The following is a 17,710-nucleotide window of genomic DNA, read 5'->3' as shown; positions in this document are numbered from 1 at the left end:
AAAATCCAGTGCTGGGAGCCAGGATCTCTGGATTCTCATGAAAAAATTTTAAAATTTAGGTATAATTGAATATAATGAGGAATTTTAAGATCTACTCTTTTATAACGTCTAAATACACAATACAGTATTATTAACTACTGGAGGACCGGTGCACGAAATTCGTGCATGGGTAGGGTCCCTAGGCCTGGCCAGCAATTAGGGCCGATCTGTGGGGCAACCAGCAGGGTGATCGGGGGGTCCCCACTGGCACCTGCCATGGCTGGCCTGGTGCCGCCCACTCGCCAGCCCCACCCCCTGCTGCCACCACTGGTCACCTCCCTCTGTGGGAGGTGATCGGCGGGGCAATCGAGGGGTGGCACCGCCCTCTCACTGGCCAGCTTCTTCCCCCCTCCCCCGCCACAGCTGCCAGTCACCTCCCTCTGCAGGGTGACCGGCAGAACGATTGGGGACCCCTGCTGGCACCTACCTTTGCTGGCCTGGGGCCTGCAGGCTAGGGGAAGCTCCTGCATTGAGTGTCTGCCCCCTGGTGGTTAGTGCGCATCATAGCAACCTGCCATTCCACTGGTCATTTCGCCGTTAGGTCAATTTGCATATTAGGCTTTTATTATATAGAATAGTCACCTTTAGGGAGTGGCTATAGGGTTAAGCCTCGGACTGATCTGTGGCAGGGCCACAAACAAGTCCCAGCTTGGAGAGCAGAGCCCTCCTAGCACAATTAAACTTGACCTTATAGTCCTCCCTTGCTCCTAGGTAGCTAGTGGGCTGTGGGAGGTGCAGCAAGTGATGCCAAAACAAGGCTTGAGAAATGGAATAGATTTGAAACTTGCAAGAACATTGTAAACCACTCCCCTTGTTTTGCTTTGTGTGCTCTGACTATAAAATAAAGCTTTGGGCTTACAGGCTGGATCACTGTGTCCTCATCCAGGCACAAGTGAACCTACCTAGCCCCAACTGTATTCTCTTGTCTGTCTTCTTTAATCCTTCACCACCCTTCAGGTTCACCCCTGGCCATGTTGAATGCGGTTCAGTCGCCATTCTGTATTACAACTTCATGACTTAGTTTACAACTGAAAGTTTGTACCTTTTTACCCTGTCCCCCATTTCTCCCTCCCTCAACCCCTTTGGCAACCACCAATCTGTTTCCTGTATCTTTTGTTGTTTGTTTTTAATTCCACATACAAGTGAGATCATACTGTATCTGTCTTTCTCTGACTTATTTCACTTATCATAATGCCCTCAAGGTTGATCCATGTCACATTGTGCAAGATTTCATTATTTTGTGGCTGAATAATATTCCGTTATATATATGTACATCTTTATTCATTTTTCCAGTGATAGACACTTAGGTTGTTTCCATGTCTTGGCTATTGAAAATAATGCTGCAATGAACATAGGACACATATATTTTTTAAATTAATGTTTCTTTGTGTGTTTTTTAATCCAGAAGTGGGATGATAATGTGTTATTGCAAATTTTGCAAACCAGAGTATATTTAGGAGGAGCTGTGTAAGAATTCAGAAAAGCTTTTTCAAAAGGACTTCAAAAGAAGGTTATAGACCTAAGACACATCAATCTCCCACCAAATATGTCTGTAATTTGGTAATTTAAAATGACACTATTACCTGCTTGAGTTTAGACCCATTTTCTCATCTGTATAATGAGGATAATACTTGCTTCATGGAGAACATGTGAAGATTAAGTGAAAAAATATGACCCATGACAGCCCTGGCCAGTGTGGCTCCTTTGGTTGGAGCATTCTCCCCTGCACCGAAGGGTTGTGAGTTTGATTCTTGGTCAGGGCACATGCCCAGGTTGCAGGTTCAATCCCTGGTCAAACCTGGTCAAGTTGAACCTGGTCAGGAAGTGTACAGGAAGCAACTGATAGATGTTTCTCACATCAATGTTTCTCTCTCTCTCTCTCTCTCTCTCTCTCTCTCAATAAAAACATATCCTCAGGTGAGGCTTAAAAAATAAGTATATATATGATCCATGACAGGCACATCATAAGTATTCCAGGCATCCCACCAGAGCTATAAGTTTATCTGTTTTGTTGTTAACACTGATATTGTCTCTGTTATTTAGAACACAACTGAAGAACACAAAGAAAATGTTTTTATTCTTTGATATATAAAACCAAGAAAACTTTAACACGTAATACAATATTGTTTGCTTTTTAAAGAAAATGGCAGAAGTAAAGACCTGGGTAGAAAAATACACGCAAGCAGCTATTCCAAGCAATTTGTAACTCCTAAAATTCTGAATAGCGCACAATCTTTTTTTTTTTCTTTAAAAAAATTATTCACATTTGCTTAACAACTTAAAACATGATAAGAAATATAACTTTATTTTGTGGTAACAGACCCAGTTATTCAACAAGATACTCTTGAACCAGCAATAACTTAGTAAAATAACATTTCCTTTGTGGTAGTATGTTAGCATTAGAGTTTTGGTTTTATAATACGTGTCATGGTTAAAAAAAAAAAAATACCTCCGACTGCTGGGGCACCAAACAAGATGCTTGCACAGTTCATTGGAGCCCACAAATTTGGAAGTGTGTGCACTCTCACTAGGACCTCAAAGTGGGGAGTGTCTTTGGTCTTCCCTATGCCAAGGGGAAAATGGGTAGGAGAGAGACTGGCATTCAAATAAAAAAAATCAAACATAGGCGCAGGGAACAAGTACTCAATAAAAGCTATTTCTGAACAATAAATACTTGATGCACAAAAGAAAAATAATTTGCTATTCACTTAACAAGTTCAGGAAAAATGAAAACAGTGAGAGAGTTTTCAGATAGTCTGACATCCATGAAGGAAGGACAGTTCTGCCATTGACCAGCAGGGGGTGCTGGGCCACAGGAGCAGCAGCTTGCATTGAAAGGCCACCTAAAAAAATATTTTTACCTGTATTTATATGAAAGCTTTATTTGGTCAAAGTTTAGTCCTCAAAATATAACTGTAACATTTTCTCCTCAATATCGGATTCAAACAGAATATACACTTCATATAAAATTTCATTGGTATAAACATGAATAAAACATTCAAAATTCCTACATATGTAAATATTGCTAGAAGATCAAAGGGAAGTGGCAATGGGTCTAATCCGAGATAAAAATCATTACGTTTCATCTGAAGATATTTTAAAATGAAGATAACCGACACAGGCCCAAATGTCTGTGAGCTTTCAAAGGCTTGTCTGGAGGTGTGGTAGGGTTGTCCACCATTTCTATGGAAACATTTCAGAAATTGTGCTCAGAGTCAGTGAAGTCATGGAAAAGACTGGTTTTTATCTCCAAGTAAATACTGGCTTTTGATCACAAATGGAATTGCTGAGCAGAGCTGGCTGCTTTCCTGAGGGCAACTGATAGCCCTCAGGGCGTCCCAGGTCACCAGGCATGACCTCAGGAGAGCGCCTTTTCCCAGTGAGGTCTGGGAGTGCAGCTCCCATTTGGCTATTTGAAACAGGACTATGAACTGACCATTTGAAATTTGTCTTCTACAGTCATACCTATGAGAGACGTGGGTGCGTCTGTTCTTAAAAACCAGTCTTTCCCTTCTTGCCATGTACCTTCTTCGCAGTGTCCAGCCCACCAGAAGGTTCCACGTGAAACAGAGAAGACGCGGCGCCAACATGTAGGTGTGTTTGCATCGCTGAAGTTAAAAACATGAATTTATCCTTTTAAAGGGTCATTTTAAAGCTTCATTTAAAAAAATAAAGTCTTTTTAAAATTTAAAAAGCAAGTATTTTCTACACTTGGTCAGAAAATAACTTGACAAAGGCCCTGGACCTGCAACGGGCCTGGTGTGTGCACACAAGTGGGCACCTTCTGTTTGTGGAGAAATTTATAAAAATAGGCAGTATTTTTTACTTTCTGTCCATAAGTTGAAACATCGAGGTGGGTTGTGGAAGAAAAGGGAGGGATAAATAAAAATACAGAGGAGGGGTGACATATACAATTACTTTCTTATTTTAAAAACGGGAGGGGACCGGTCCCTGCCGCCAGACTGTTGTCAGGACGCTCGGGCTGGGCCAGGATGCTCCAGGGTGACGCCCGGCGCTGCAGGGGGAGCCCCGCGCTAAAGGGTGACAGCCGGCCCGTGCTCCTCCACGCCGCCGGGGGGCAGCGCCAGGCTGTGGCGGGGGTCGGACCGCAGGGAGCTGATCAGCCGGAGGAGGCTGCTCTCGCGCCCAGGGCCGTGCAGTCCGGACGCTGGGCCCGCCCCATTGACCCGGGTGAGGCTGCCGGGAGGTAGCCGCGGCACCGACCGGGGCTCCAGGTCACCCTCCAGCACGACGTCGGGCTCCTCGTCGCTCTCCATGTCGTCAGCGTGCAGGCCGTGTGGCGCAGGGGCCTGCAGGCTGTGGCGGCTGGCCGTGCTGTCCGAGGAGCGGCCGGAGCTGCCGGAGGCCGCGCGGCTGCCGCGCAGCACGTTGTTCCGCTGGTTGGCCGGCTTGACCGTGACGATGAGGTTGTGGCTGTTGGCGATCATCATGTCCGTGACCTGGTCCAGGGTCTTCCCCGCCACCTCGATGCCATTCACCTCCAGCACCTCGTCGTCCACGGCCAGAAGCCCGGTGCTCTCGGCCAGGCCCCCCGGCACCATGCGCGAGATGAAGATGCCCGGCACCTTCTCCAGCCCCTGCGGCGCCACCCGCACGCTCATGCCGTCACGGATGTAGAAGCCCAGAGGTTTCTGGCAGCCGTGCCGGTACAGCCTCACGCGCCGGTGCGTCTCGGGCAGGATGTCCACGTCGATGATGGAGGACACGGGGCGGAAGTCGTGCGGGAGCCCGATGTGCAGGTGCGCGCGCCGGCGGGGCCCCTCCTCCCGCAGCGCCAGCGCCTTCTTGCGCCGCGAGAGCGAGCCGGTCGCCAGGCCGTGCTCAGCCTCCTCTGGAAGAGAAGATGAGAGTCAGGACCGAGGACGCCGGTGACAAAGCACAATAAATACAACAGCGCAGCCACCCGGAGCCCGGGCTGCATCCGGTACATCTCGGCTCTTCCTGCGGCTCACCTTTCAGCCGCTTCTCAGACTCACTCCCCACGGGACCCCGGGGACCATCGGAAGAGTGGGCCCCACTCACCCCAGCCCCACAAGTCACACACACACACACACACACTCACACTTCGGAGTTGAACTGTCTGTTCATTCTGTCACACTTCCCCGTTCTGGAAAGTATCAAATAACCTCCAGGATGATAAGCGCACAGCCATCCTGGTAGCAGCTGGGCTGGCCCAACAAGTATTCACCAGGCAAATGTTTGAGGCCAAGTTCAAGTGCAGCCACGTCCCTATAATTGACTTTCTACAAATCTCAAAACTGACCCACGGCAACCAATGAAACGATGGAAAGATTACGAGGTACTAACAAGACACTGCGATAAAGAGAATTAACAATAGGCGGAAGGGTTAGGAGTGCCTGTCAGGATTCTGGGAAGATGGTGGAGAGGAAGTACCAGGAATTTCTCCCCAGCAGGACAACATTTGGGAACTCTGGAGTCTGTATCGAAGGTCTGTACCTACAAGAAGATGAGTTGGAGAGAAAATGGTCAATTTTGGTAAATCCCATTGACTAGCACAGTGAGGCTGCCCATCCCCCGCCCCAACTCCCTGGCAGGCAGCTGTGCACGTGGTTTCGTACACAGCAGCCCGTACAGACTGTGGAAGCCACTGTGGCCAGAAAGACTCTGTCTTCCAAATACTGGGAGCCGGTGCTGATGGCTGATTGCTGCTTCTGGCTAAAGAGATGCAGACAAAGAGATGGGTAGCCATTGTCGATGCCCCTCCCCCTAGGTGTGAAGCCCCTCCCCGGCTCAAGTGGCTTCTGTGAGATTTAAAGGAAGAATGTCCGGGAGCCAGACATTAAAGACGAGGACATTCAAAAACAACTGTCACCTTGGCCTGGTGACTCAGTTGGTTGGGGTGTTTCCAGTGAACCAAAACGTTGCGGATCCACTTCCTGGTTAAGGCACATACCCAGGTTGCCCATTGGAACCCTGATGGGGGTGTATACGGGAGGCAACCAATCTATTTCTTTCTCTCGTCCCTGAGTTTCCCCTTTCTCTAAAATTGATGGAAACATATCTTCAGGTGAGGATTTTTTTTTTTTAATCACAAAAACAACTGCACATAGAGGAAAATTACAAAGTGGCAAAACATCCCCAGAAAAGACCCGAGGAAACATCTCAGGCTCATCCGAGGCACAGAAAGAGCCTATAAAAAAATAAAAAATAAATAAAAAGACTAAACCAGCAAACCCTGGGGAAGGGGGAGAATCTGATTTCCAGAGTTAAGGTATTAGATCCAAATGTCCAGTGTTCAAGAAAAAAACACCACAACATATTCAACAGGAGAGTATGTTCCATTAAAAAAAAGAAGCCTCCTCCTCCCCAAAACTACCTCTGAAAAGGCAAGACCAGAAAGCAACGTGTGAACAAAATGGAAATATCACTAAATGACAGAAAACCTAAGAGGAAACGAAATAGAAATTCTGGAGCTGAAAGGTATAATAACTGAAGTACAAAATTCACTAGGGGGGTTCAAAGTCAGCTTTGAATTTGCAAAGGAAGGAATCAATGAGCTTAAGCTAGGACAATATACATTATTATTGCTGAGAAACTAAAAGAAAAAAATTGGAGAAAAGTGAATGTCTGGTGCCTCAGGGACCTGTGGGACACCACAAAGCACACTGTAAACTATAATAAAAATGGAGTCCCTTTAAAATGGAGCCAGCCGGAGCTGCGCTCCCAGAGGAACTGCCTTGCATATCTTATGCCTCAAATCTTTGGATATTAAAGCAGGACAAAATAACTTTGGACTGGGCCCAAGCAATTTTGAGTGCCACCCCCCCCCCCAAATTGTTTGCAAAGATAACAAGAAAACAGTTATTATGACTACTAGATTGATGGCTACTCGACTGAAAATTGAAAGCATCATTTGGAATTGGCGTCACTATGTTATGTTATCTGCATCTGTAGAAATGCCTTCCTTCTATGGATATAATTGTTCCCCTTCCCTTTCTCATAAATACCCATTGCCTTTGTCTCCTAACCAGAATACTATTTGGGCTTCTACCTGAATCAGTGCTTCCTGAATAGCTATTCTTACTGATCTCACATAAACATGTGTTTGCTTCTCATTTTGAAAGGCCTTTTATTTTTACGCTAACAAAACCAACATGTGCATCATGGGAGTTCCAGAAGAAGAGAAAGGGATGGAGAGAGAATGTTTGAAGAGAAAATGCCTGAAACCTCTCAAATTTGATGAACTGCATGAATATAAACATCCAAGAAGCTCAATGAACTCTATGTAAGATGAAGTCAAAGAGACCCAAACTGAGATACATTACAATCAAACTTTCAAAAGACAAAGACAAAATCTTAAAAGCAAGAGAGAAGAGAGTCATCACATACAAGGGAGCATCAGTAAGATTATCTGCAGATTTCTTAGCAGAAAATTTGGAGAACAGAAGGCGGAGGGCTGATATAGTCAAAGTGCTAAAAGAAAAAGTACTGCTGCCCTAGCCCAGTGGTCGGCAAACTGTGGCTCTCGAGCCGCGGTTTGCCGCTCTGTTGACTAATGAGTTTGCCGACCACTGCGTAAGGCATTACCCTTACCCAGAAGTTTTGACTTCAGGTTAAAGACATTAGTACATTATTAAAATATTTTTAAGTGTTTTTCCCTAGCAGTGGTCGGCAAACTCATTAGTCAACAGAGCAGCAGACTGCAGCATGAGAGCCGTATGTGGCTCGCGAGCCGCAGTTTGCCGACCACTGCCCTAGCCAGTTTTGCTCAGTGAGTAGAGCATCAGTCTGTGGACTGAAGGGTCCCGGGTTCAATTCCAGCTAAGGGCACATGCCTGGGTTGCGGGCTTGAGCCCCAGTGTGGGGGGTGCAGGAGGCAGCCAATCAATGATTCTCTCTCATCATTGATGTTTTTATCTCTCTCCCTCTCCCTTCCTCCCTGAAATGAATAAAAATATATTTTAAAAAAGAAAAGAAAAAGAACTGTCAACCAAGAATCTTACATCCAGCAAAACTGTGAGAAATCCAGATAGTCCCAGATAAAAGCTGAGGAGTTTGTGAGCACTAGACCTGCCCTGCAAGAAATGCTCAAGGGTGCCCCAGCCAGTGTGGCTCAGTTGATTGTACATTGTCGTATGCACCTGGGGTTTGCCAGTTTGATTCCGGTCAGGGTACATGTCCAGGTTGCAGGCTTGACCCCCAGTAGGGGGTATGCAGGAGGCAGCAGATCAATGTTAGGCTCTCACATCGATGTTTCTCTCTCTAAAAATAAATTGAAACTACCTAAATAAGAACTACATTAAAAAATCTTAGACATAGAAGCATCAAACAGACCGTCAAACCTCAGAGGGAAGGCAGGAGGGGGTGGGAGTCAGAGATAAACCAAAGGACTTGTATGCATGCATATAAACATAACCAATGGACACAGACACCAGAGGGGTAAGGGCCTGTGCTGGGGGGTGGGAGCGGGCGGGAAGAGGTCAATGGGGGACAAAGGAGACATTTGTAATACTTTTAACAATAAAGAATTTAAATTAAAAAAATAAACATCTTTTTTTTTTAAATGCTCAAGAGAGTCCTGTAGGTCAAATGAAAGAACAACAGATAGTAACTTGAAGCTGACTGGGAAATAAATATCTCAATAACGGTAAATACATGTGCAGTTATAAAAGCTAGTATATTATTGTAACAATGGTTTAGAAATGCACTTTTTGTTTTTCCATGATTTTAGAGATTAATATATTTAAAGGAAAAAATAATCTGTCTAAAAAGCAGTATTACTATTACTTTGGTTTGCAATTTCAAATTCTATTTTCTACATTACTTAAAAGTCTAAACCATTTACAAGAATTATTAATTTACTAGAGGTCCAGTGCACGAATTCATGCACAGGTGGGGTCCCTTGGGGCATCGGGCCAAAACCCGCAGTCCAATGCTGCCTGCTGCTCCCGCGCATCCCGGCCCCGCTGTGCCTGCCTCGGGCTCGCGTTCAGTTAGTCCCGATCAGGAGAGGCTCACGCCACCACAGCAGTGCTCACCAGCCATGAGTCCTGCATCTGGCACCTGTCCCGAGGGGGGGGGCGGGCAGGATACGATCGGCCCACCGGGTGGGCGGTAGGACGCCCTTGCCGGTCTGGATCCATCCCGCTGATGTTTGCACCGATTGTTGGAAGCCACCTGGAGGCCGCTTTTATATTGTTTCTTCCTTGCAGAGCATCTAGGGAGGGGAAGCAGCCCCGGTGCCCAAGGCCAACTGACAGGAGGCTGGAGGTGCTGTCGGAATCGTGCCAGCGGTGCAGATCCATCGGTGCCTGGCCCATTCTCTAGAGACTGGACCTGCAGGATTACTGAGGGAGGGAGAGGCTGCCGCTGGGCCAGTGGGCCCCCAAGACCAGTCGGTCAACTGAGTGGCGCTCCGGCTGTGGGAGCGCAGTGACCACAGGGGCAGCTCCTGCACTGAGCATCTGCCCCTGGTGGTCAGTGCATGGCATAAGCAACCAGTGTCAACTGGTTGACTGGTCGACCGGTCATTCAGTCACTTAGGCTTTTATATATATAGAGATAGGATTCAATCGAGCAAGAAGATATAGCAATTATAAACATTTATACATCTACTGACAGCAAAAACTGACAAAACTTAAGGAAGTGAGTTCTAGAATAGTAGTTGGACTTCAATACACCACTCACAAAAATGACCAGAGAGAAGATAAGTAAGGAAATAGAAAATTTAACACAATAACTCACTATACCTAATGGACTTATACAGAACACTCCACCCAACAACAACAGCTAAATTGGTTACTTAGATGAAATGGACAAATTCCTAGAAACACAAAACCTACAAAGTCTTTAAAAAGACCTTTAAAATCATGAAGAAATTTTAAAAAGCTACACATCAATATTCCTTATAAACATTGATGTAAAAATATTCAACAAAATACTAGAAAGCAAAACACCCAACAGCAGCAGATTAAAAGGATTCTATACCAAGACCAAATGAGATTTTTCCTGGGATGCAAGGTTTAACGTAGGGGTAAAAATCAATATAATAAGACACATCAACAAAATGAAGTGGGGGAGAGGGGAGGCGGGACATGATCATCTCAATTAGTGCAGAAAAAACACCTGACAAAATTCCACACTCTTTCATTATAAAAACTCTCAACAAACTAGGAATAGAAGGAAACTCCTTAACGTAGTAAAAGTGATGTCTGAAAAAGCCAGAGCAAACATCAGATCAATGGTGAACGACTGAAAACTTTTCCTCTAAGATCAGGAATAAGACACGGATGTCCACTTTCACCACTTCTGTTCAACACAGTACTAGAAGTTCTAGCCAGAGCACTTAGACAAGAAAAAGAAATAAAAGGCCTACCAATTGGGGGGAAAGAAGTAACATTATCTCTATTTTCAGATATGATCCTACACATAGAAAATCCTAAAGACGCCACAAAAAGTTGTTAGATCTAATAAATGAATTCAGCAAGGTAACAGGACACAAAGCCAGTACACAAAAAGCAGTTGCATTTCTATCCATGAGCAAGGAATGATTTGAAAAGTAAATGACCTGTCAGGCAGGTGCCACTGGGAAACACTGAGGGAAACATTTTCTCATGTCAGAAAAACAGCGTGTTTGGTTTATGTCTTTTTTTTTCTTTTTTTTATACTATTCCTCTTTTTTTTCTTCTTCTTCTTTTTTCTTTTGACATGGGAAAAGTATAAGAAAAGTACTGGGAGCCGATGGAGGTGGTTTATGGGGGCAGGAGATGAGGGCTGTCCACACAGACAAGAGGAGGAGCCAGCCATCCCCAAAGGTGTGCCCACTCCCACACGCGCATGTCGTGTTTGGCATGGATGGTCCTGTGGAATTTTTGCTGCGTCCAAGAACCTCCCCCGTTTGGGGTGGGAGCCATCTCCATTGCTTTGCTAATGGAAACCTGACAAGAGTGCTGTTTCTCTCCATACCCCCCACCTTTTGCCAAAGGCTGACCATTTCTCTGATCGGTGCCCCACAGCAGCCATAGTGAGAACAGCTCACAGGCAACCACAGAACAGTCGGAGTGTCAACTACACGGTCCCTTCCTCATTCATGCGTCTGTGAGATAAAAGATGGATAGATTAAAAAAGCAATAAACCGCCCCAGCCGGTTTGGCTAAGTGGATAGAGTGCAGACCCAAGGGTCCCTGGTCAGGGGCATGCAGGAGGCAACCAATCTATGTATTTCTCAAACATCAATATTCCTCTTTCTTTCCCTCTCTCTTCCACTCTCCCTAAAAATCAATGGAAAAATATCCTCGGGTGAGAATTAAAATCAATTAATTAATTTAAAAGAAAGCAATAAACCACAGAAAGCATGAATGGGAATGTTTGGGAAGAGAAAAAGGAAAAATGGGAGGAGAGTGATTTGAGAATAATCATAGGAACCACCAAGAGAATGCCCTCAAATGCCTACCTATAAACAAGGAAATTTCTCCCAGCTCAGTTCCCTCCAAAAAGGTATTAATACTTCCCTTAATTTGCAGGAACCCAGCACACACCCTCCCCAGGGCCTACACCTGTCCTGCCCAGATCTGAGGCTAGAAACAGACCCCCAGGCAGCTGGGCTTTGCACTTCACCAAGCAGGCTCACCGCCTGAGTTTTCTAGGGATTGCAGAACTTGGTCACAGCTCAGGAAAGGACTTCAAAGACAAAGTAACTTCCACGTGCAGAGCAGGAATTCAGGCAGCTTGGAGCGGAGGCCTCGACAAGCCCTCGTGCAGGCACAAGCTGAATGCCAGGACACCTGGGCGTGACGAGGACCCAGTCCTTGGAGCCAGAATCCTATGCCAGCCTTTAGCAGATTGATCAATGAATTAATTACAGCATCAACCAGATTATCATCTCCTTTTAGTCCTCACCCAAGGATAGGTTCTTATTGATTTCAGAGATAGAGGAAAGGAGAGGAAGAAAGAGAACATTGGTGTATGAGAGAAACATCGACCAGTTGCCTTCCGACCAGGGATTGAACCCGCAACCTGGGTATGTGTCCTGATTGGGAATCAAATCTTCAACCTTCTGGTGTATGGGACGATGCTCCAACCAACTGAGCCACACTGGCCAGAGCAAATTATCATCATTTTTTTTATTCCACGTTGATATAGCAAGGTCCAGAAGGACTTCTGAAATAAAGTGATTTTTTAAAAAAAATTATAACATATGAACACATTCTGCTCTGCTCCACAGACATGCCCCCAACATGTGGATCTATCGGACCCCTTCCATACATTCACTGGGTCCACGTATGGCTGTCTGTGCTTTTGTTCCTTGGCTTTTAATGCTGACGACTGCCCAGTGTGTGTTCCTAGCCAGCATGCAGCCTCTGTACTCAGCACATGCTCCTACTGGCATCAGGCCCTGTGACTTTAGCAACACAGTGATGCGTTAGAGAAAGTCTGTCTTGAAGAAACCATGAAGCTAGTGGGAAAGGGCGAGAGAGAGAGAGAGAGAGAGAGAGAGAGAGCGAGAGAGAGCGAGAGAGAGAGAGAGAGAGAGAGAGAGAGAGAGAGGCATAATTTTAAATGAAACTGGAAAACGCTGTAAGAAGAGTACGTTCTGGACTTGACGGGAACAGTGAGGGTGGGGCATCCTGCCTTAGGTCTGCGGGAACTCGCCTCCCACCAGCTACAAGGCGGAGTAACAGGAGAGACAAAGTCGGATCCACATAAACATTAATTAAAGGAAAGCATGAGATGCTCCACTGACGTCAGATAAAGTAGACTTCAGGCAAAGGGGCCGAGAGAAACAGGGATAGGAAGGGACACACAAGGACAAAACCCTAAGCCACCACATTAGGGGAAATATGTGCAAGTTCTGGGAAGCAAAACTAACAAACTAAAAAGACAAGCAAAGCCTTGGAAGAGCTGAAAGGAGAAACAGAGCCCCAGTTACAGTTGGAGACACCAACCCTCCTCTCATTCATAGAACAAGTTTGCTGAGAATCAGCAATACACTCAATAGGACGGTCGACCAACAGGACCCCGCAGACACATCGGAACAACCAACAACAGTGGACACCCATTCAAGTGCCTGTGGAACGTAGCCAAGCAGACCATATCCTGGGCCATGCAAAGCTCAACAAATCCTTAAAAACTGCAATCACACTGAGTGTGTTCTCTGAGAGTGTGCTTGTGAGTCATGACTCAAACTTGAAATCAATACCAGAGACCACAGGAAAATCTCCAAACACTCAGGAAATAACACACTTATAAATAATCTATGGGTCAAAGAGGAAGGTTCCAAGGAAGAAACCACACTGACCTGGGTGAACACAAAACACGGCTGAGGGAGCCACGCTGACCAGCGCGGGGGGGGGGGGGGGGGGACGGGGGGGCAGGGAGTGTGCAGCACCAAATGCATCAGAGAGGGCAAGTCAAGTCAGTAATCTAGGCCCCAAACTCAGAAACCTAGAAAAAGAGCAACATGAGGCCAAGCGAGACAAAGGAAGAAAACTGTAAGGATAAACAGTGACTCAATAAAACTGCAAACAGAAAAAGACCAGAGAAAATCCACGAAGCCAACAACCGGGTCTTTCTGCTGCAGTGAGACGAGGCCAGAGCTGTGGTCCTGGCTGTGTCCCGTCTCTGCTGCCCCCCCACCGCCCCCCGTACCCAGTTCTACCAGGGCCTGTCCTCCATCTGCCTCACACGCTAGGACACCAAGGCAAACCACTGGTCTTTTCCCTGGAATCCAGATCCTTCCATGGCATGTTCTCTTCTCGTCCAAAAGGTGACAGCTTATCACTTTCATTTCAGTTTCTGCGGGGTCCACATTGCTCTTCCCTCGTGTCCTGTCTGAATGCCGTGTCCACAGCAGAGCTCACCATGGGTCCTGGACCTCTCAGGCCCTCAGAGAGGACGGCGTGTCGGGGAGCCTTCCGATAACAATATGTAATCCCAGCCAACTTCACCTTTTAATACATGCTTGTTGTAAATGGTGTTGAATTGCTAACCTAGGACGTTGCCAGAAAGCCATTTATCATTTCCACTTATTTCCTGAGTGACAAACCTACCACTTTGTCCCCATCAGGACCTGTAAACAAAGGCTGTGGCTCTTGGCTTGTGTTTTTCCTTCCGAAAGGAAGGCAGGGACAGCCACGGTGCTACCTGACACACAGCGTGGCTCCCCGAGGCCAGTGGCCGGGTTGGCGAAGGCCACGTGCCCCCACCCCAGCGACTGTGTTCCTGCTCCCTGTCCATTCCCAAGTGAAGCCAGCCAGTGTCTGTCCACGGGAGTCCCGGCCCACATCCCGGGAAACCCCAACGAGGCAGCACAGTCGGGGGGGTGGGGAGTCAGCTGCTGAACTCAGTAGCCTCCCCACCTGCAGGACATCAGGACTCCTCATCCTGGTGGAAAGCTCTGGAATTAGATTTTGAGAAAGGGCAGGAAGCTGGTAAGAAGGCGTGTCCTTAGGGCCTACCGCCTGGCTGGCGCTCTCGGTCTAGGATGGCAAAGTAGGCCAGGGAAATGAGAGCGTCTCCCAGGCCCTTACTTTCTAGCAATTCACAAACAGAAATACAGCGATTGCTCATATTTGCCTAATTATAAGTCAGACAGTAACTACAGTCAAAACCAGCCCTTACTTTTAAATGCTACGCTACATTTTTGTTGTTCAAATCACTGTTAATCCATCTAGCAACTATATCTGCACGCCTGTGTCTGAGTTCCTTAATCATCCTGACTTCTTGTACACAATTTTGATTTTGAAACTTTTCTTTGAACTACATATTATTATTATAGACTCGTTTCTCAACATTAAGACTGTTCATCTGTTTTTTTAAAAAAATCTTTATTGTTGAAAGTATTACATATGTCCCTTTTCCACGCCCCATTGACCCCTAACCTGCACCCGCCCCCCGCCCCAGGCCTTCACCACACTATTGTTGGTGTCCATGGTTTATGCATATAAGACTTAACAGTGTTTAGAATTAAAATTCTGTATTTTAATTTTTGAAATTCTGTTATTTTGCTTTGGTTTCATAATAAAAAGTTTTTTTTAAAAAAAGACTGTTAATCTGTTTTAACTAATAAAATATTCTACCTGTACCAAATAAATACTTGAAACTGAGTGCTGGTATGAGTTATCAGACTAAATGCACATACGTACACATACCTCCCCGTCCATTAGAACCTAAGGACATCAACAAGTTTATTGCAAGCAATTAATTTCAACCTCCCCGTCAGGGTGTGACCCCAGAACCACCGTTCCAACATAAGAAAACAAGAAACTGCTCAGTCCAGCGTATTCGAAAACAAAACAATATTTTCAATTTTCCACTAAATGTTCTCAGCAGGGACTATCAGACAAGTGGGGGAGACACGTGTGGGTTTCAGCCTGTTCTCACAGCTACGGCACCTGAGGTTTCTAAAGTGTGTCCAGCTCCCCTGGGGGGTCAAGGCCACGCGTGCCCAGGCACACGGGCGCTGGGGCTAAAAGCCCAGGCCCGAGGTGGCCACAGCGTGTGCGCAGCAGGGATGAGGGCTTTGTTCCTGCAGCACGTCACTCACCCTTGTCCACCCTGCGGGGTGGAGGCTGGAGGACGAGAGGAGATGGGGCTGGAGCTCCGTTCTTCGTCCGCACCTGGTGCCTCCCTTCTTTAGGGACCCCACAACTGCAACCACGGGAAGGCCCCACACACTGGGGCCCCTAACATTTGACCTTTGTCCCACATGCTGAAATGATGACTCCTCTGTGTCCAGAGACCCTGATTCATTTAACCAAGCCTCCAAGGGAGTTGAAGCAAATGGGAAGGACCCAAAGTGTCGCTGCGCTGGGCACTTGTTATATTTCAGTACAAGACCCTGGTCGGTCATAACAGAGAAAGGACAACGACAACTATAACCTCACAGTGTCATAGGACCACCCTCACTACCGCGAAACACGTGTCCTCCAGGCTGGTCTGGGATGCTTGGCAGAAGGGGACCCAGGACAAGTGTGCTCCGGGCACTTTGGAGGTTCCTGCTTTGTAAGTGGACTGATGCCTCTCGCTGACCCCGTGGCTGAGTGAGGCGGGCTGACCGGCAGAACCAGGGGACACCTCCACCACCTCCACCAGTTTTCTTAATGGAGGTAGTGACATTGGTTACTAACATTTTATAAGTTGGAAAACAGTTATTTAAACGGGAAAGTGGCCCTGGCCAGTATGCTCAGTGGTCAGAGTGCTGGCCTTCACACCAAAGGGTCTTGGATTAGATTCCTAGTCAAGGGCACAGACCCGGGTTGCAGGTTCGATCCGGGCCTTGGGTCGGGACACGTGTGGGAGGCAACCAATCGATGTGTCTCTCTCACATCAATCTCTTTCTCTTTCTCTCTCTCTCTCTCTCTCCTTCTCTCTCTCTCTCTCTCTCCCTCCTCCTTCCTTTCCACTCTCTGAAAAGCAATGGAAAAAAATATCATTGGGTGAGGATTAACAACAACAAATAAACTGAAAGGTGAACAAGTCTAGGCGTCTATCGGAGTAGGTGGCTCAGAGGTGGTGGCGTGCAGATGGCCTGGTGAGGAGGAGGGACAGTGACTGTGAGCCCAGCTGTTCTCGTCGTCCTGACAGGTGGGGTCGGCCCCAGTGAAGGGGTGAAGGTGCACAGCGCCCTCCTGGCCCACCCAGGGCGGAAGGTGCCGGGAAGGAAGCAGCGGGGCCCCTGGGCTGCAGCACCTCAGAGCTGCACACACAGCCCGCCGCTATTGACACAGGAGCCACTGCATGCGCACTTTATTAGTCAAAAATTCCCAACTGTCCTGAAGAATGTCACTTTCCTAACATTCCAACCTGGGATCCTAAAATAGCTTTTTACAAGAGTGAAAATCGTCACAGCTCTTCTATCAAGCAATCTGTTACATCTTGTATTTTCCACAAAGTAAACAATTAGGACAGGTAGTTATTGTTTAGGCAAATGTCCACCCACCCTCTCTCCATCCTGTTTCCCACGTCCACTCCAATTCAATGATATTTTCTTCTCTACTTCTAGTTCCGACAACAGCAGGAGGAGAAACAACCGGTCCGAGTCCTCACTCAGGCTCACGTGACACGAGGGAGCTCCTCTGTAAGAAAGTGCTTCTTGCCCAACTGGAGTGGCTCAGTGGTTGAGCATGACCTATGCACCAGGAGGTCACCGTTTGATTCCTGGTCAGGGCACATGCCCGGGTTGTGGGCTCGATCCCCAGTGGCATGAGGGAGGCAGCTAATCAATGATTCTCTCTCATCATTGATGTTTCCATCTCTCTCTCCCTCTTTCCTCTCTGAAATCAATATATATATTTAAGTGCTTCTTCGAATCATTTTCAGTTTGAAGACCTATAATGTCACAGTGTCATAGGACCAGCCGACCAGCAGCCTGATGGAGGCAGACTCTCCTTCTCACTGTGGGAGCTTCGTCCAGGGACCAACTCCTAAAAGACACACCAGGCAAGCAAGTCCAGCATTCGAGGGTAGGAAGCCCACGCACCACCACGGAGCCACGTGGAGCCTGAGGACGAGGCACCCCTGCTAACCCAGCTTTCCCATCAATGCTGTAGGTTAGGAACATTTGCTCAGAAAACATTCTGCTCTGAGATACTTTTATAGACTCATGAGACCCCAATAGATGGATCTGCCTGAATTTATTTAACCTCACTCTTACAGCTGCACTCCTGCTTCGATTTCACTTTTATTTTAT

General features: G+C 46.9%; 1 protein-coding gene across 1 annotated transcript in view; it reads right to left on the bottom strand.

Annotated features, from left to right (window-relative positions):
• Nucleotides 1-2,094: 2,094 nt before the first annotated feature.
• The window catches only part of PARD6G (par-6 family cell polarity regulator gamma), a 66,969-nt gene continuing 51,353 nt past the window's right edge, over nucleotides 2,095-17,710 (bottom strand). Inside the window, exon 3 of the mRNA XM_079783394.1 lies at nucleotides 2,095-4,891. Within this exon, the coding sequence (XP_079639520.1) occupies nucleotides 4,074-4,891 (818 nt within the window). The 3' untranslated portion in view covers nucleotides 2,095-4,073. The remainder of the gene's footprint in view (nucleotides 4,892-17,710) is intronic.

Source organism: Cnephaeus nilssonii (genome assembly GCF_951640355.1).
Source record: "Cnephaeus nilssonii genome assembly, chromosome: 11".
Lineage (NCBI taxonomy): Eukaryota > Metazoa > Chordata > Mammalia > Chiroptera > Vespertilionidae > Cnephaeus > Cnephaeus nilssonii.
This window is presented reverse-complemented; position numbering and strand designations above follow the sequence as displayed.